The following is a 21,790-nucleotide window of genomic DNA, read 5'->3' as shown; positions in this document are numbered from 1 at the left end:
AAAAAAAAAAAGAGAAAAAAAAAGTGGAGATGGATTATTGAATTTTTCTTTAGGTTTCTCATCCATATTTTATCCAAAGTGGTTAACATATGTTTTTGTTAATACATGATCAAGTTAGGTTGGTATTTTCCAAAAAAAAAGGTATGTTTTTTTTATAACTTCTTTTTTGGTTGGTTTTGTTAATCTTTGTTTTTTTTTTATATATTTAGAAAAGAGTTAGATATTCAACGCGGTAATTTTTTTAATATATATATATATTATCAGTGTACTTAATGCCATGACAAATACCAGACGATTTGTTAATGACCACGATATTAATGGATCAAAAGTAAACTAATATAAAAACTCATTTTTTTCAAAACCAACTCAATAATTGTACCATGGTAAAAATAATTTTATAATATAAAAAACTATTCTTTCTTTCTTTTCCTTTTTTGGATAATTTTAGAACCACATTGAAAATGAAAATAATTCCTTTTTCAAGAAAATTTGCTATTTTTGGACTAAATATGTACGAATATGAAACTCTTTGAATTTATAACGAGCTTGATATATAATTTTAGTATAGTTTGGGGTCTAAAATTGATAATTTTAGAAATTTTTCTGACTCACTTTTTGACTATTTTGAAATAGTCAAATGGGACCACATTTTGACTCCAAAATGAAATGTCAAACATTGTCCTTTAAATTAATATACCTTTTTGACCTACTTAATTTTAATATGTACTTTTAAATTTGAAATCATTAACTTTTAGTTGTATAATTTCTTTTTATTTATTTTACATTTCATACCAATTAAGGAAAGACGATAAAATTATAGAAGAGAAAGTCTTGTTCTCGTGAGGCGAAAAGATTTAAGAGTTTTATGGATTTATGTTTCTAATTCTTTAAAGGTTATAATGTATATGTATTCAATGATTTTCTAATGTATAATTTGACTGAATCGACAATCAATGAGTTAGCTCCGCCTATAGGTCTGCTTGAGCTTTCCACTCAACCAATCTCTTATTTAGACCGATCAAATGAGCCCATCTCTCTAGTCTATCATTTGTTGGTCGATTCAGCTGACGACTCTTGCCTCTCCTCTCTTTGGGTGCCCCTCTCTTTTCAAGAAAATAATACGAAAACCCACCATTCATATTTCAAGAAAATAATACAAAAACCCACCATTCGTACTAATACTGATCGTGAAACACCACGAGCAACAGGATGTTGAGGATCAAAATTCGAAGTGAATTTTGATTTGCCTGTTCTTAGTCGTCATGAGAAAGAAATACACGAAAAATAAATAAAAAGGTCCTTCTATATTGGAAAGAAAGATAATCTCAACTATCATTACACAAATTTAACAAACAGAAAATTACATTCTCATTCAACATATTCAAGATTTCAAAAACATATACTAATACTTGCTAACTGGCGATAACATCTATTTCTCAAGAACAATTTACAGGCCAGTTTCCAACCATAACAAAAAGCCCCATGGAACCAAGCTCACTAGTCTCCACGCATATGGAAGATGCACGACAAGCTTAAATACCAACGATATATTTATATATCATCACGAAAGGCGTTGAAAGCACTAAAGCCAAAATACATATTGGTAGTTGGTAGTATTCATCATTCAAGACTTATTCATAGAAGTGGCCTTCTCCTTTTCTTGATTGTAAGCATGATTCATCATGCGTCATGGTTGTGTCGCACATGTCTGGTGGAAGAGTAAGCGGATAGTGCTGATCCTGTCGCGTTCAATGAGCGTTTGGCAAGACTTGCACTTTTCTTTGTTGCTAGCCATATAGTCCAGAAGAATCCAATCCAACCTGAGGCACACGTAGAATACCAGATTGAGACATTCATATATGTAACGACGTAGGGGAAGCAAGACGCTCAGTATTTGGGCATAATCAAAGGACAGTTCAGTGTTAAATAAGGAAATGTGAACTCCAAAAGAAGGGACAGGTACATAAGTAAACAGAGAAAACAGAACATCAAGTTTCCACAAGTTTTTCCGACAAAAGAAGTCTACGTCTGAAGAGAAGAGGGAGAAAATGAGCTATTCTCGATCGAGTGACTTGGCTTGGCTGAACCCTGTACTAAGTAGCACCCCTGCAAAACCAAAGTTTTCTAGAACTTCATGTTTACATTTAGTCCATGAACCACCAAATGAACCTATACGTTTAAGGTAAGGCATAGAGATAATGGCAAAAACATACCTAAAGTATCACGTTTATGCGAGCTTCCTACCTGAATGATAGTGATTTTTCATGTAGGAAACGTGAACAACTGGAAGTTGAGGTGTATTTTTTGATTAACAGTTGGTGACTATCAGGTAGGGAACTCGCAAAAAAGGTGATACTTCAGGTATGTTCTTGACCATTAACTCTAAAGAATATATGGCCTTATGGAACTTAGAATTTCCTTAACTTCTCTTACGTTATCCTTTTCTAGCTGGGCACCGTGAGTGGTAGCAATCTGGAATATGGGTGTAAATGACGGGGTACAAAAGTATGATGTATAAGCAATGAGTAAATCCATACTCGCTGAAGACAAACTCTCATATATGGGTAAAACAAAAAATATATAAAAGCTAAAACACGTGAAAAACAAAAAGAAGGTGCTTTAACTGAAGCAGAAAACGAACTCCCTTCTGTATACGGTATACCTGTAGCCACAATCACAGCGAAAATTGCTATAATTGTCGTAGTGGAAATGACAAATACAGCAACTGATAGAGCCCCAATATAAATTGCAGTTAAGCAGCCAAAGAAAAGAGCCAAGAATCCTCCTGCGGCCGCTAACGACATGAGAAGTGAGATCACAATGGCGTTGACAGTTGCCGCAACAAAGAAAACCATAAAGACTAGCAATCCTGTCAAAGCAAGAAGAGCAATTGTCCCCACCTACATAAATGTTAAGCAGTCGAAGAAACAGTTTAGTCTCACAAACTTGGAAGTTCCGGAAGAAAAATAACCTGGATCAATATTCATAATAAAACAGCTAGCAAAGGAGTTTGAGCAGAGAAAGTCAATGCTCCATAGTTTAGAGACAAAGATCCAAGACATAACAAGAAACTCAGACTTCAAGTTCTTCAAAGCACAGCTTTAACGATGAACCGATTGAAAAGTTGCTAGCTAAGAAAGGTAAAAGAAATGACTTCAAAATTGTGTTAGAATCTATACACTTACTCCACACTGTTAGAACAAGGATTCATTGCATACTTGTACTCAGTTCATAAGGGTGCAAAACACCCTAAACATACTCGTTTTTTCACGTAACCGATGAATGATTTTCTAAATATGTGCCTAACAAGGAGCTACTGGAATGACATTAAGTATTAACCGAAATAAGGCAAGGAGAGATACGTGAGTTCTTGGTAGTTGGTACACACTCCCTTCTCATTCTCCTTGGTTTTCATCTTCATGTAATTTAAATGTTTAACATGGGTAGAAAAGATAGCAGTATCACTTGCTTTATTATAATACTTTGTTTCATTTGACAATAAATCTCATAGGTGATGCCAAGTTTAACAGGTAAAAGCTTCAGCAGAAAACAGAAAGCTCACACATGCATTAAAAGAAAATACAGTACAATACACTTAAGTCAGTTTTTGAGCAAATGATATTTTACCGACTACCTTCAGACTTTGGGGCTCTCCAATTCAGCTAGGTCCATAGTTCTGGAACGCCTACTATACGAATCACGATTCAGCTCTTCTTTTCAACTCCCATGGAAATGACTACTCTTACTAAAGGATGCTATCTAGCCATTGCATAGATCTTGTCATATCCCAAAACAAACAAAATTTTCAAATTTTACTTGATGCAACTGGTTCTTAATGGGTGATTTACGAAAGAGGAGGGACTCCCTTCAAATTTTACTTAATGCAATTGATCCAAGGTGTGAAGTGGGAGAAAAGGGGTTTCATAACTGGGGTCCCATGAACTTGGATTTGTATAAATATGATACTAATGTCTTGACTAGTTACATCTTCTTATATTTTTATAACCCAAAAAAAAAGAGGCATAACTAGTCAAGATATTAATAAGTATTCGACTTCTCTATGCAGTTCACTGAATGTGTATTCCACCCTATCCCCCTTTTTGACAAGTATGTGCATTCCGCTTTTTCTAAATGACTAGGTTCAACAATAATAAACAAACACAGAGAATTGCACATTATCAACATATTCGACAAAATTATCCAGAGAATAAAACACGAGAAATAATTAGGACATGCGCAGAAGAACTCCTATAAACTAATAGCAACGACAACATGCCCGGTGTAATCCCAAAAGGGTATGATGTACGCAAACCTTACCCCTACCTTTGGGGTAGAAAGGCTGTTTCCCGATAGACCCTCAGCTCAAAGGAAAGAACTCCTACAAACTAGGTAGTTTGAATGATTTATCCTTATGCCGACGAGCATAGTTATGACTCATTTCTGTATTTGAATTCAATGTGGAAACTTCACATTTAAAAAAGTTAAAAATATAGTTCTCACCGTTAACATTGTATGTGTTGAGAAGTGTGGAGCCAGCATAAGAGTAGGTCATCGTTTAGTAAAAATTCTTTAATTCCCACTATTTGACCAATTTGTAACCAAGATCCTTAGTATCCACAATTCTGCCCATGCTATATTCAAAGAGACAAAGTGAAAAGCCTTTCAGAGCATTCGCTGTCCCAACTGACAGTCTAAGAAACCCAATATAGCTTACAATAAAAACTGTCAACGTTTCTCTTCTGCTTCATGAACAGTTCCTTTAGTGTTTTGGTCCTACTAGTATTCAAAGAAAAATAATGGCTTTCACATGCTACCTTGGCATGATACAAAGTAGATAACATATAAATCAGATGAGACAAGTTAAATATTAGAAGGAAAGAGAAAAGGTTGTTGGGTATATTCTCTGAAATGAAATAAACGGAAATAGGAGCTAAGGTCGCTAATCCTATGTTCCATGATTGCATATTTAGGACCCTTTCCCGAAAAAAAAGAAAGTGCATCTCAACAGAAGTACGGGCAGATAAAACAGATCTAGAATGGCCGGAAGCCCGAGAAGGATTTTCTATTGTTAAGTGTGGATATGGTGAGAGAGTGTTGATGAAGTCTGCGATCTCTATAAGGTCAGCAGGAGAGCAATATGCTTAGAATGAAAAAGAGATGAAAATGATGTCGAATAAAGGTCCATTATTATTACTTTCGCCTACCACTTGACAGAGCAAGCCATGTCTTAACATCCTTTATTTTGGTGTAAAATTGAGGTCTCTAAGAAAATATAACAATAGAGTCAGCCCAGTGCACTAAGCACAATGCGCGAGTCCAGGGAAAGGCCATACCACAAGGGTCTACTATATGCAGCCTTACCCTTCATTTCTGCATGAGGCTGGCTGTTTCCACAGCACGAACTCATGATCTCCTGATCACATGGCAACAACTCTACCAGTTACAAATGCCATTGTGCCTATACCTTTCCCAGGTGCAGTCAGTAATCCCCAAGTTATTCCAGTAGTTCAATTGGAGTTGGATCAAAGGGAATGCATGTCAAATCAGCTACTTCTAAAACTACCAAGAATATGATTATAAACATTATACCTTTTGTCAAAGAAATCACCAGACGAACGGTCTCCTATGAAATTTGTACCTTCTTGTTTTCCTTCTCTAATTATAGTTTGAGGACTCTAGAAAATCAATTCACAGGCCACGACTACATTTCTCCTCCAGAAATTACTTCCAAATTAAATTAGCATAAACTCTCCGAACTCAAATCCTCATAAGCTGCTCAAGCACCAAACTCTTGCCCATACTAAACATGGGATACTCTTTTACAGTAAAGCAAAAAACACAAAAGCTAATGCCATAATAACTATAAATCCACGAACTACTTCGAAAACCAGCAAAATAAGCCAATCAGAGCAAACCCCGATCAAATTAACTCTCAAAAACTGTATCTTTGATATAAATCATAACAAAAAAAATTGGAATCAACTTGCAGAAACAAAAATGAGTGCATGGAGAAGGCTCCCTTAGCTAGTCTATTTGTTTCTTTTCATTCAGTCTAACTACAAAACTTGGATACAATAACTTAAAATCCATAAGACAATTTGAAAAACTAGTAAAAATAAGCCAATCAGAGCAAACCTCATGTCATATGAACTCTTGAAAAACTGAATCTTTGACATAAATCATAACAAAACAAACTGGAATTATCTTAAAGAAACAACAAGGAGGGCATGCAGAGAGCTCCCTCAGCTAGTATATCTTTTCTTTAATCAGCTAATAACAAAACTAGCAAAATAAGCAATCAGAGCAAACCCCACATCAAATTTACTCACAAAAACTGAATTTAACACGACCATAATCAAACTAAATGGAAATATCAGTAAAACAAGCCAATCAAAGCCACCCCCACATCAAATTAACACTCAAAAATTGAATCTTTAATATAAGTATCTCAAAATAAACAGAAGCAACAAGAAGGGCATGCAGAGGGCTCCCTCAGCTAGTCTAATAACAAAACTAGCCAAATAAGCCAATCAAAGCCAACCCCACATCAAATTTACTCACAAAAACTGAATCTTTAACACAACCATAACCAAATTAAATGGAAATATCAGTAAAATAAGCCAATCAAAGCCAACCCCACATCAAATTAACACTGAAAATTGAATCTTTAACACAAAATCATCTCAAAACAAACAGAAATTAAACTTACAGAAACAACAAGAAGGGCACGTAGAGGGCTTCCTTTACGAGTCCAATTGTAAACATTATGAGCAGTATTCTTTGAAGCTTGATGAAGCAAAGGAACATTTTCAGAAACAAACCCTTTTATCCTCTGAATAATTTGACCATTATTATTATTAGCAGAAGAAAAAATTGCTGACACAGAACGATTGAAAATATCAACAAGAGTAACCCCTTCTTCTTCTTCTTGATTCATCCCTTTTGATGGTTTCTTCAAATTTGTTGAATCTATAGTTTCACCATCATCAAATTTCTCTTGAAATTCTCCATTAGACTTTTCAGTAGCGTCTGCCATGGCTTAAGGGATTGAATATCTCAAACTGTACAAAACCACATGGTCATCATTATATATATGAAGGGTGTATTTGGATCTTGATTAAAGGTAATTTTGTCCTAATTTTGATGGTTAAGATTTAAGAAAGTTGTGTTTTTATCCTATTTTACATGATGGTAGGTATTTGAAGAGGTGTGGATTTGAGATAATGATTTACTAATTTATTATATTAATGAAAATAATTATTGAAATATTAGTTTGATAGTGAATTTTTTTTTAGAAAATCAATAATTTTTAAGTTCTTGATAGACATGAGAAACTAAGTTGTGTGGAATCTTCACTTTTTGATCTTTGATGTATTGTATTTGTGTTGATTTTTTCAAAAATATAAATATTTTCTATTTTGCCTAGGCTTATAATTTTATTTATTTATTTATTGAAATTAGTGGTCTAAGATAAGACACGATCTCACGGATATTTGTGTGACTATAACTTATCTTATTAAGGAAAGAATGAGTATTTAAAATTTAAAGTGTTACTAAATACTCTATTAAAATGTGTTCGGCTTTTTGGAACTGACTAAAAATAAAAGTATGTCGTATAAAATAAAACATTGAAAATATTATTTTTGAAAAATCCAATATGCTCCTATTGATATTTTTGAAGAGTCCGAACAAACTACAGTAAATCTTAATATTTACATCTCTATACTAAAAAAAAAAAAAACCTTCTATAATTTATACCATCATATTTCGTGATAAATAATATTTAGCCACCTATTGTTGGAATGTACTATGTAATTTGTTTCTTGTTATGAATTTATTAAAAATTAAGACTAGGAGTTATTATACAGATAATCAAATGGACAATACATTCTTAAAAAATTACATACGTGGAGAAATTTGCTTGCACATTGATTGTGCAAAAAAGTGGACGTATCAATCCAATTGTTTTTTATGAACCTAGATTTTCTTGAAACAATTAATTAAACAACAACTGATACATTATTTTTGGTTTTTTATTTGATATTCGATATTTATTTTAAAATTGTGAGTACTATTCAAATTTACATCATGTATAAAACCAACCATACAATAATATCATGTTTCTTGTGACGCCACAAAATATTGTACGTGTGATCAAGAATAAAGTTGTTATCTTGTGAAATACAAACATAATTTTCAATAGACTCTCGGTTCAACTTTAAAAAAATGTTTATTAAAAAGATATTTTTAAAACTATCATTCAAAATCTATGATTAAAGTTTAAAAAATTTATCTATCCTACAACAATTTTTTAATATAATGTCTGATACTTTTTAATATTAATCATAGAAACAGGTAATTGGGAATAGAGACTTAAATTACTTTTGTCATTTTGTGTTGGTCAAAATGTGAGACTGATTGCTAACACCAAGGACTTGATTGACTACCAACGGTTATGATTAATCGTTTATTTTTAATTAGTAATCTTGGATTCGAATTCTCCCAGATATAAAATCGCTTTTATTAGAGAGCATTTTATTTTCAATACAAGACTTACTAGCGTGAATTCGAATTTTATGTTGGATTCAATTAGTGGCGGAGACACAAACAATTGAGGGGTGTTGACTGCACCCTTTCGTCGGAAAATTACACTGCATAGCTAGATAAAAATATGGACAAATTACAGAAATACACACCTTTTGTTTCACTTATTTTCATTATCCCCTATTACTTTTAAAAATCTCCAAAATCCCTTATTTCTTTAATGTATCCGAGCTAGTTTTTAATGTATCCGAACTTCATATTAATGTATCTGAGCCAGTATTTAATGTATCCGAGCTACATATTATGTATCCAAGCTAGTTTTTAATGTATCCGAGATAATATTTAATGTATCCGAGCTTCAATTATTGTATTCGTTTTTTTTTAAATTTTTAAGGGATTAATGTAATTAGAAACTTATTAGGGATGGATTGTAATTTCATATTAAAACTATGAGATTTATGTAATTTACCCTAAAAATATACTATTTTTTATGTATATATATTACATATTGACACTCATCGACTTCTACAAGATTTAACTTCTTTATATCTTGACACTTCTTAGTTGAAATTTTGACTCCGTCGTTGGATTCAATTAGTGCACCGATTGCATGCATTACGGTTCAACGAACACCTACACATTTTAATGCATTTTTTTTGTACTCTTTCCATGTGATACATATATGAGATTTTTTTAAAGAAAATCTTTAGTAGGGAGCATTTTTCCCGAAAAATTTAAATTGGAAAAATTGCATGAAATAACAAATTATTAATTTAAATTAAATGTTATAGTCATAGTTTATTTTATTTGTAATTCACAGCAAATATCCCATTTTTTTGCCATCTGGTTCGGCATACAATTAACCATTTTTGGTATACAATTTGCCCATTCGGTATACAAATGTATAAAAAGTGTTTGTGTTTGTATAAAGCGAGAGAAAAGTGTATATACAAAATACAAATACATATATTTTCGTCATATACACTTATAATTATACAAATACAGATCTTATTATACAAATTACAATGTATAAATGAATTTATACAAAACTGAACAATTTGTATAAAATTGGATGTTTGTAGCGAATTATACAAATCAAAAGCTCCATAGCAAACATAAAATTTGCTATGAAGCGCAATTATGCAAACTATAGTTATAACATACAAATATGATTTTTATGTTTGCTATATGTGAAAGTTACTCTATTGAAATTAGTCGAGTCTTAATATGCATATTTGGACAACGAATAGGCAACCAAAAAAGGCTCTTCTGATGCAAAATTTTCATATTTTTAAAGCACCACGCTTACATCTATATAGATTTAATTTTGCATTATTTGATAGAAAATATCTATGATCCATCAATAGTAGGGTTGTTCGATGAGATCTCTCTACCTTTGCTTAAAGATTTTGAGTTTGGGTTATGAGAAATTTCTGATAGAAAATATATGCATTGTTGAATATACATTAGGGAAGGGTCAGATACGTGACCTCTTGATCATATGAGAAATACTTTTATTATTACCGCAAGGCTCCCATTCGTAATTTAAACTATATATACATAAATAAAAACTATGTCACTAGCTCTAATACGGGCATTATACAGAAAATACTACCAACAAGCGTCTAGAAAAGTAGGGTATATAAGAAAAGTGTTAAATATAATATATTAGTAATACTGATACTAAAAATATTGGTATTAGATATGCTTACAGTAATTACGCTGAGATTAATGTGGAAAAGGGGCAATTGGTAGCTTTAATCTAGCTTATAACTTGGGGAAAAACAAGATCTTGCATTTATTTATTAGTTTTGGAGTTTACGCGACTATGTAATTTAATAAAAGTGTAGCTTTTGATCAAAGGCTACACTTTTGATCACGCGATATGGTCTACACAACCTTAACATATTGAGTTCATATGAACCTGATACCAGTACTCTGCATCCGCCTTTGTTATGTTAGTGACTCAATTTCAAACTTGATATGGTGACAAATAGCCATGTCTCTAAATTGAGTTTTGATAATTATGGTGACAAATAACATGTATAAGAAATGTTGATGTTTTGATAATTATTGATTGCTTAATGCTATAGCCTACGAGGAATTAATACTTACCTCTCCATCATCGAACAAGAACGTTTATACTATGTCATTTGATAAATGTCTTGTATCGAGTGTTTGCTATGTGTTCTACCTCATAGATGTAGATGCCTTCAGAGACAAACTGGTTTAACAGCAGCTTCGTAAGCCATGATGTTGTCCGGGTTTTTGGCATTACAATGCTACGTTACAGTTTTTTAACGAGGTTCAGCTAAGCTTAATAATCAACAACGACGCTCAGTTAAGCCAAATGTGCTTATGGTCATGACTGATAAGACATTGAAAATCGCGTAAGACTTGCCTGAATACTTCTTCTCGATACTGCTCAGCAATATCGCGGAAAAGGTGTACTATAATTCTTCTTTTCTTCTGCTGTTCTATCATTACTCTGTACAGAAATACATAGAAAAGTGAAAAGGGAATGTGTAAGGTCAAGGAAACCATAGAAAAACTTGTCCCTCCGTTTCAATTTGACTATCTGGTTTTGACTTAGCACGAAGTTTAAAAAAGTAAAGAAGGCTTTTGAATCATGTGGTCTTAAACATGCTACATGGAAAGTTGAAACTAAAAGAGTTGCTATAAAGAGAAAGAGACATTCTGTTTGAAACGGAGGGATTAGCAAAAACTTTCCCACATAAGTGATACATAAGGCAAAAACTTGTCAATAAGTGTCTGTGAGTACCTAAGTACTTTTTAGTGCACAGACAAAGAAACTCAAGGGCAAAAACACGAGGACTATACAGAAGAAGACGGAAGAGTTATTGACCTGAATGCTTTCGTTGAACGTCTCCAATAGTCTTGCTTGAAGTTTTACCTTCGACTCCTTAAGGGAAAGTAGAACATTATACAAGATGTAGAAATATTGCTTAAACTTAACTGCAATACTAGGTTAATTACCTTATTTTAACGCGTCAAGCAAAGCTGGGATTATAGTGTTAGAGATCGTTTGAATTAGGGACTTGCCACAACCTGTTACAGGATATTGCCCTTTCTTCGTAGCACAAGGAGCTGAGTTTAACAGTAATGGCATTGCTACAAAAGGAATAAATGCAATTAGCAAACATCAGATTTGGTTTATAACGCGGAAAAATGAATGATTAGAAGAAGAAGATACATGTAGAAAATTTACCAGAAATAGCAGTCATTCTTACTAAAGCACTAACAACCTGCATAAACCACAAGTTAGGTATGACAGATCAAGGATTTTTCTTCCAGAAGTTCACTTTTTATCGCGATTTTTCTAGTCCCAGAAGTGACATTAATCGTGCTACATATGACAATGTACTGAAGACATCTAGTTCGATAAGTTGCTTATTTCACAACCATCTACATTCAGACATAATGCTACTAATACATATGACAAGCATTTTAAGTGAAATTTCATACGAGTGTTATGGGAAGATCGAACCTTTCATCATTTGAATTATTGGAAACACTCAAATGAGGAATGAAATCTGCCCCTAAGCATTTGCATTGTCTATATGGTTCTTAGTAAGTTAATCGACAGCTCCAGGAAACAGTATAATTATACGATGCCTTCTTAAAGGAGACATAGAGATAGAAACTTTATTCACCTTTTCAACATAATCAAGGTAATGCATTATAGAATCATATACATATGCAGAGTCCTCTGCAATGTCCCAAGCAAATGAAGTTTAGATCAAGAACACCAGAGACTTAAAACCAAAAAAAATGCTCATTTTGAACTCCGGAAAGTAAAGTACCTGTGATGAAACAAGATATGACAGATAAAAGCTTATGTCATTTACTCATATACACATGAACAAATAAACATGTTATAGATTGGCAAATGTGGCATTACCTGTATAGAAACACAGACTAATTCACTCACTATCTCGTGCTGGTAAGGTTTCAAGATATCTGCACTGCAACTGTGACTGAACAACGTATAGTATAGCTAAAGTTGCACATGTCTATACAAACGAGACAACATTACTAGGCAACGATATGTACTTACAATGGATAAGTTTGATTCGAGGAATATCAAATCATCCAATACTTCTATCAAAGCTGGAAGAAGTTGCTGGTGATATTGTTCTTGAAAATGTGGGCTCAGATACATTGACAGCTGACCACTCCATGCCAGAACAACATACCCTGTGTAATCCCACAACAACAATATACCACTTCTCATATTCAACTTTTCCTTGGACCGCTCCATTCCACTACCAATTCCCTCGATGTCCACCTACATTATTTACCTCTCGAGACCCTCAACACCTCTCTAGCTACTTAATTCCCTAATGCAATTAGTTGTCCAATCCCACATTCTATTTGCATCCCCACTACTCCCCCAAGCCCTCATCGTCATCAACTTCTCTCCCATCGCGTAGTTCTATTAGTAGTCAAGCCACCTCATTTAATCCTCGACAAGTCATACAAAGCCATCTTCTTTTTCTTCCTCTTAATCTCTAAATCCATTGTTAAAGCTTATGTTGAGTTATAAGATACTCACTCGGGATAAATTTCCATCACACTGTCTAAGGAGTCAGTAGTCTATTTGAGTCTTAGCCACCGTACTACAAAAAAGTCACCAACTAATCCTCCTTGGGAAAACTCAAATTAGCTATCACCAAATCAAAAACTCCGCTTTGTTAATATATACAGACAATGAATAGAATTATTATAGCATTGGAAAGAATAATAGTAGGTACCATGCACCATTTTTTGAAGTAGAAAATGATAATTAAGGTCGGACCTAACTCAATCCCAAAACATGAAAGCATAGAGAAGAATAAAATAACTAGGCACAACATAGCATATATCCCCTTATTAATAAGAAATGAACGTTGGGCCTAACTCAATCTCAAAAGCTAGCTTAAAAGGTTATGATTGCACGAAACCATTATATAGAGATAACGATTCATTTCCTCAGACAAAATGTGTGACATTAACACTTTCTGAAAGTACGTCCAAGACTGAACATCTGGGGTGTGGACAAACATAATATTAACGTCAAACATATAGTAAATAACCAAAACATAGGAACAAGTCTGAGTCTCATAGACTAATACCATGATGAATAAACGTTGGACATAACTCAATCTCAAAAACTAGCTTAAAGTATTATGATTGCCCAAACGATCCATTTCCTCCATCAATATGTATGTAACACGTCCTCACACACCCTCAAAATTGAACAACTGGAGTGTGGACAATATAACATTAAGAACCAACACAAAATAAATAACCAAGAAATAGAAATGGATGTACGGACTCTGATACTATAATAAGAAATAAACATTATATAGTGCCCAAACTTAATTTCCAAAACTTTAAAAGTTGCCCGTAAATAAGAAGATTATAACAACTCATTTCGTTTGCGAACGTAAAATACTGAACACATACCCCTGGTTATGGACAGTTACATGTAATTATCTTCGGTGATTTAATTAATATTCTTCTTTTTAAAGAATAAATAATTTATATATAACTAGTGGGAGCCTCAAGTTAAAGTAGATGATTGTGACTTCCAAATTCCTGGAGATCACATTTTTTTCTATATATGTAATAATAACAATACGTCAGTATATGTCTAGATTTGTGTCACAAAAACAGTATTAATACTATGCCAAAACTTTATAGAAAAGGTAGTGCGTCTTCTTCTTTTTTTCTTCTTTTGAAATTCGGAATGAAGTCTATATTGATTGCTCGGATTTTTCAAAAATGTGGTCAGATTCACTGCGAATTCTTCAGGAATAGTGCTTTTTTGAAGAATCAAGACATGGATGCGATGACATTTTTAGAGAATCCGAACAACATAGTTGGAAACTAATATAAGAAGCGAAATTAAGAAAATAAAATAGTGAATTTCAGTAATTCGAAATAATGGCATCATTATTCACAAAATAAACTAAATTATTTATTTTTTCCATATACATCATTATTTGATAAATATTGTAGAAACTGTTTGAGTTGTATTTCAGGTAAAAAAACAATTTTCACCTTACAAAACATTCAGACATATATATTTTTTCCAAGATGTTTAAAACATAGATGAATATTGTGAACTATTGGATCTTGAATCCTTTATATTACTAATTGGAAAAAAAGCTAAACAGATCCCACTTATAGAATTATACTGGATATGTTGTTATAATTAACACAAACAGTACTATATTGACAACCAAATGATGAAAAAAGAAAGGTAAATTAATCCTATGTTGCTCGGTCTCATAAAATATTATTGGATCCTCCAAAAAACAGTGTAATTTTAAAGAATTTGACACGAATACAACAACATTTTAGAGTGTCGGAGCAACATAGAATTAAAACCATGAACAAGAAAGTACAAGATTTACTTACAAATGTGAAAATTTTGTAGATTAATTTGAACAAGATGAGTACTCAGAAGATAATAGTTCATCTAATAGATCAGGACCTAAATCTTCAAATATCAACACATTTTCTTCTTTAATACTAATATTCTTCTTTTTTCTTGATGTACTATTTCTCTTCTTGTGTTTCTCTTTTAGGGCTGCAGCTGGACTAGACATAAACAATCCATCTTTATTAATATTGTTAAATTCCATTTTTGTTAGGGATTCGCGCACTTTATCTACTGAAAAATTCAAGCAAGTTGAAGGACCTCTCATGCAAAACGCGGCTTGGTCATAAGTCAAAGCAGCTTCTTCAGCAGTATCAAACGTTCCGAGCCAAACCCTTGTTCCATTCCTTGTTGAATCCCTAATTTCAGCTGCATACTTTCCCCATGGCCTTTTTCGAACACCTATATAATTTTTTTTCTTATCTTCAACTTCGACTTTGATGTTTGAAATTAGTTTTTCATGATGATCTTGAATCTTCAAATCCATCTATAAATGGAGTAACTTTATGTGTAGATATTTTTAGTATAAAGTATGGACTAATAATGAGTGGAACAACTATATATGTTTTCTACTGATTGCAAGGATATTATTGGAAAGTTATAATATTAACTTATTTTTATTTGCTATAGCAGGTAATATGTTTTATTTTCAAATTTTATATTTTAAGGAGACTAGCATGTTATATCTTTGAATGGTTGGATAATGTAAAATATTAATTGTACTGATCGATGATGTACTATGAGATTTAAACTCAAATTTGGACGAGTTTTATTATATACTGTCAATGTAATTAATAGTTACATAATAAGGTAATTTTTTTATAAGTACTAATTGATATAGATAATAAATAGATATATGTGAAAATTATTAAAAAATTTCTTCTAGGGTTTTGTCTATTACTGAGATTAGGAAAAAAGATTTACAACTGATCCACTTGCTTTAATTGCTAATATTGAGCTGTATGAGGCTCATTAAGAGATTAATAAAAATAATTAATTAATGTTAATGATAATTAATTGATTAATATAATCTAGGCCTCCCCCACCACCACCACTTGCTCCCCTACCCTACCCTAAAATAAAAGAGAAAAAAAGGACAGAAAACGCAAATAATCTATATATGAAAGTCTACATTTTTTAAGAGTATATATATATACCCTACATCTTTGGCTGCTTTAAATTTTTTAAATACTATTGATAATTAATTTTTAATTAATTTGATATGTTCACGCTACTTACATTGTTTTTCAAGTTAATTAATCCTCTTATTATATACGATCACAATAATTATCTTTAAAGTAATTTGATCGATACATAGATATTAAACCAATTTCAAACCTTGATCATATTTTCCTTCAAGTAGAACTTTATACATAATTCATAAAATTCAAATTGAGGTACTTAATTATGTAGTTAAAAGTAAAATGAAAAGAATTTCATTGCACATTAGTTAAATATAATTAAATTAAATAATTACCTATTAGTAGGCCCTAGAATAAATTATGGCCAAAATTTCACAGCAGCCTTTTCAATAATAGAGGGAACATAAATGCAAATTTATCAAAACCTAGTAGAATTGATAAGATGGACTATATTTTATATGTATAAATCATCTAGATAGGTTGTGAAAAACTACAAAAGAAAAAGAAGAATGACAAAATTACCCTTGCAAATATGATCCGTTCAGTTCGTCTAAATTTTATACGATCTGATAATTGATGATCAATTTATTTATTAACTCGACTAATATTCAGTTCATTTAAATTTTACACAATTTAATTAATGATCGATTTATTTATTAACTCGACTGATTTTAATCCGTCTCATTTAATTGATGATTTATATGTTGAACTGATTTAAGTAGTAATCCAATTTAATTATCCTAAGTTTCATTTTTTCCTACGTTTGAAACTGTCTTTTCATAATCTAGTTATATATTAATCAACTTGGTAATTTATTAAAATCAAAGGTAGCTAGGTTCCATTAGTCAATTTGAACCTTTACAAAGAGGTGACACTTCTCCTAATCATTCCTCAGCATGACTGAATTTTACCGGATTGTCACTCTATGTATTTTTTTATTATTATATTTCATCGAGTATTTAAGTTGACTATAAAGAATTTATCCATCTGCGATGGAAATTGAACTTCAAGTAGGTTATGAAAAGATTCTTTTATCGGGATGTTCACTTCTTTTCCTAACCACTAAGTTATAATTAGGTTTGAATTATGGAAAATAAATCACTTTTGTTATAAAATATAAAATATTCTATCTCTCTGGCTCGAATTCTTATGAGTTGAATCCCAACTGAATATCAAATACAGCATGAAAAATAAAACAGACTAAATTTTTTAACCATAAACATGTACGTATACATTTTGTCCTATTTTGGTTTAATTTTATGAACAGAAAACTATATTATTGGTACTATAGTTGAAACAGATAATTATATTAAATGCATGAAAAGGATCGATATTTAATACTATATTATTGTCCTATAGTCCATTCAAGGAATTTAATTTGCCACTCCTCTTCTAGTCCATTCAAGATTGCCCTCTTCTCTGTCTTTTCTTTCCCATTTTTGGAAATTTAATTTTGAATTTAATAGGACGTTGTGGCATAAAAAATGTGAAATTTAAAAGAAAAAATAACATTTATTTTTAATTTGAAAATTAAAATTATATCTGAATATGAGTATAAATTACGATTGTTTTTGAATTATTACGAGCGATTTGAAATGAAGATGGTGAAAATATCATTTTGTAATAGTTTGAATTTCGAAAAGAAAAGGAATTCCATAAAATTGTAACAACAATATCAAAAAAACAAAAAACAAAAATCCAAAAAACAAAAAAAATGAAAATTATTCATGACCAATCGCGCACTATCCACATACTCCTTGTGTAATTATTAGATTATACATTCTTCTGTTTTAATTATTTGTTTCACTTTCTTTTTTAAATTCGTTCAAATTTTTAAAAAAATATCTCTTTTTCTTTTCTTCTTTTTTTGTAATTTTTAAATTCAATTTTTCAACTAAAATAAATATCTAATAGACTCTCCTTATCAAATCAAAATCAAACAACAAATTAAAACAAAAAAAATACTACATAACATATGTAATAATATAGAATTTATTATATCATCGACGTATATATATAAATTAAATTTTCTTACTATCATAATAAAAAATAAAAAATATTTGTGAGGCAAAAACTTTGGACCTTACGTTTGGAAATTTTGTCTTTTTCCGTCGGCTGTATATATACCCCACAAGCACTTATTTTTTAATTAAAAGTAAACATTACATTAAAGGACAACAACACTAGTGAAACCCTAAATATTTCTAGAAATCTTTTTAACTTATTTTTTACTTTCTTTCATTAACTTTGTAAATGTTTTCGTAAAGCGTTGGAATAATAGTAAAATTATCTTTGTATTATTTATAGATTATTGGTTTGAATCATAAAATTAAAGCAGTTATTGATATATATTTGTATTAGATAGTATACTAACTACATTATATGCACGTCGATCCTTTCTTGCACCCTATACAAATATGAAATACTTAGTGCACTGAATTGTCCTATTAACTCTTTAATTAATTTTAAACCTAGGCACCTATCTTAACTAGCTAGATCTCTTGCATATTAGCTCGATTTGACTTGACTCGATTCGTCTGGGAAAGGACCATTTTGAACATGCTATAGTCGATATTTATTAACAAAGTCGAAGCTAGACAAATTAAGATTTGACTCGATTGAGCTATATTTGCTAGTCTCAATTTTTTTGTTGAATAATACACTTTTCTTAAGCTCGCAATTTATTTGTTCAACTCATCTAAGATAGAATCTAGTGAACTAATTAAGTCAAAGTCAAAGTCAAAGTCAAAAATATGCTACTAGTTATCTCTGCTTAACTCGATTATTTAGTTGAATAGTATTTTTTTTGTCTTTTTTATTTTATACATTTAAATAATCAAACTAATTCAAGTTTAGCTCAATTCTTGATTAAACGGAAGGAGGAAACTCTTCTTATCAAGAATTCACTATATAGTATACTTATTACACAAAGAACAAACTCATTCCTTAAACTCAAGAGTTAATATGTTAAATTAATAAATAAACTAAAGGAAAAATATTTTTGGCCAGAAAATTTGCCCAGAATGATATTTTATCTATGTTATTTTATCTTTTTAAACATTTTTACCCTTTTAACTTTAATACATTTTAACTAAAATTAGAAAAAATATCAGTTTGTTTTAAAATAAAACAAATATTATAGTTTTTTTTAAAAATTTTCTGGCCATTTAGCACTTCCCTAAACTAAAATAATATAAAATTAGTACTAAAGTAAAGTGTCATAATTAGTAAATATTAATATTCGAATTGTTGCAAAATCTATGCAAGATTACGATTTATGTAAGAGAGAATTATTGGTAATTAATTAAAGTCATGCAAACTAGAGTAATATATAAAGAGGGCACTTTTAAAGTGTCTAAATTAGCTGTGTAATCAATATTAATTAACAGACATAATGATTGTTAAAAAATATAATTAAATTAAACTTTCTTTTAACTGAATTTTCATGTCGATTGCCTAGCTGATACGTCAAGTTCTTGATCAACATGAATTTCGAGAGCAGAATAAGGCAGCGGACTTATTAGAAAAAAACAATAAGAAAAGAAAAGAATAAAATTTTTGATTTTGTAGTTGTTTTTCCTTTGTTCTCTTATGAAACTTAACGGCACTCATGAATTGTATTTGTCAGATTATTTATCAAATATTATTATAGACTAAAACAAGATAATATTCGTAATACATATAACTTTATATATTGTTACGTTGTATAAAATATATAATCCTATCTTTTTGACCTAAAAGAAAATGAGATAGAATTAAGTCATGTTGACGAATGGACATTTTTAGTTTAATCGTTTCAAAATTGAGTCTGATTAATTTGAATTTATATTAAGAGGTATTAGGCCTCTCTATCGAAAAAAATTTCATTCTCAAAATTTATAATCAATACTTCTGATTAAGATCGGAAGCATAATTCTAACCATTTTTTAGTTCGACTTGAACTATATATATATATATATATATTTTATGATTATTACTTTCGAGCCAACTTGTATGTCCTTCCTTTAATTTTATGGTATACCTATCCATCACCTTTCGCCAATATATATAAATATCGGGTAACTCTATCTAATAAACTTTTTACACACCTCCTTTCTTTTGGAAATTATATATTTGTCATTTTCACATTTGGTAACTGTAAATATATAAATAATTGATGAAATCTGATCATCAATTTTTATTATTTTTATTTTTAAATTCCAACATCCGACATACAAGTTGAATTTCACCCTGGTTTGTCTTTTACTGTCGTCTCGAGTAACTTTAAATAATCCTTAAAATTGGGTCCATATATAATCTTCGTTTCGAATTATCTATTGTAATTTTTAAAGAAGTTTAAGATAAAATTTAAATTATTTTTCTAGTCTATTTTTGCAAGACAACAAATACTTCAATATAGTAAAAAATTAGTGAAGATAGATTATATCTTACTCTTAATTAATATTTTATTAAGAGACGTGTAAAAGAGAAACACAACAAATTATCTAACACCGAAAAAGTATAAATTAAAGTGATCTACGTTTTGCTTGGGTCAAGAACGTACTCAAAATTGATTTTTTAATTTGTGCTCAAAATCATGTTTTCATTTGTTTGTTTTGTTTGTTCTTTATAATTTAATTAACTATTAAATCAACCTAACAACAATATAATTTGTTAATTCCATATTTTTTTCTTCAAGTAGTGATGGAGCCATATTTTTTTAATAACAAGGGGTGTCATGTAACGTTAGCTACCACATATATACACCTGCTAATTAACAAGACAAATTGTAATAATAGATCGATATTGTTTGAATTGAATATGAATAGGTTAAAATAAATTGAGTTACATAAATAGCTAAGTTGTTGAATTATCAAAAATTATTTCAAATGAAAGGATTAAAATGCGGGTCATAATTACCCTGCTCAATCCTTGTTAAATTTTAATTGTTTATTTTTTGTATAATTGTTTTATTGCCTTTTTGAGTAACCATCCAAAGGTTATATATTGCATAACCCCTATCGAACTTTAGAAATTGAGAAATTTTCAGTGAAGAGAACTTCATGATGAGAATCTAAATTAATATAGCCGGTGAGTTTTAGATACAAAGATAATATTTGGGCCTTGTGGCTTGTTTGGCTCAACTCATTCGTAACTTCCCTACACTTTCCTACTACAATATATGTGAACTTCAAAGAGAAGACGAATTAATTCATTGCATGATCATAAGTTGTGTTACGTTGCTAAGACTCTCTAAAATTGTTGTCTGGTGTGCCTTTTTAATCTTTCAAAATCTAATTATCGTTCAAATCAAAATTTTGAATTTGTTTCTGCATAAAAGTAATCTAAAATTCAAAAACTTCTATTTCTCCAATCTTTATTTATTTTTAGTTAGACATTAATGGGACATCATAAGTGAAAAGGCCATAAGAATGAGGTTGTTGAAGTGGGAAAAAGAAAAGATATGAATAAATATTAATTAATTGACTAGCAAGTGATGTCATTCTTGTTCTTGAATCTTTATAATAACCCTAATTGTCAACTTTTACTATTCCAAGGACCATATTATGAACAAGTAATAACCAAAAGAAACATCCAAATTAATCAAAATCTACTTTGCTAATTCATAAATTAATGAATATTAATAATATATAATTAGTTTGATTGAAGTACTTTA

At 30.7% G+C, this 21,790-nt stretch overlaps 2 protein-coding genes across 2 annotated transcripts; both read right to left on the bottom strand.

Moving 5' to 3' along the window:
• Nucleotides 1-1,291: 1,291 nt before the first annotated feature.
• On the bottom strand, nucleotides 1,292-7,204 carry LOC125817881 (uncharacterized). The gene is made up of 3 exons (XM_049497388.1): nucleotides 6,710-7,204; nucleotides 2,663-2,900; nucleotides 1,292-1,820 (listed from the first exon to the last, which is right to left on the bottom strand). The coding sequence occupies exons 1-3, from the start codon at nucleotides 7,034-7,036 to the stop codon at nucleotides 1,681-1,683; spliced, it is 705 nt and encodes a 234-aa protein (XP_049353345.1). The 5' UTR covers nucleotides 7,037-7,204; the 3' UTR covers nucleotides 1,292-1,680.
• A 7,529-nt stretch (nucleotides 7,205-14,733) lies between these two features.
• Nucleotides 14,734-15,498, bottom strand: LOC125817867 (ethylene-responsive transcription factor 1B-like). The gene has a single exon (XM_049497373.1). It carries the CDS (start codon nucleotides 15,477-15,479, stop codon nucleotides 14,991-14,993), a length of 489 nt encoding a protein of 162 aa, XP_049353330.1. The 5' UTR covers nucleotides 15,480-15,498; the 3' UTR covers nucleotides 14,734-14,990.
• Nucleotides 15,499-21,790: the final 6,292 nt, after the last annotated feature.

The sequence above is a fragment of the Solanum verrucosum genome, unplaced genomic scaffold (genome assembly GCF_900185275.1).
Source record: "Solanum verrucosum unplaced genomic scaffold, falcon-dt-bn FXZP01000254.1, whole genome shotgun sequence".
Taxonomy (NCBI): Eukaryota; Viridiplantae; Streptophyta; class Magnoliopsida; order Solanales; family Solanaceae; genus Solanum; species Solanum verrucosum.
The sequence above is the reverse complement of the archived record's forward strand: the minus strand, read 5'-3'. Positions and strand labels throughout refer to the sequence as shown.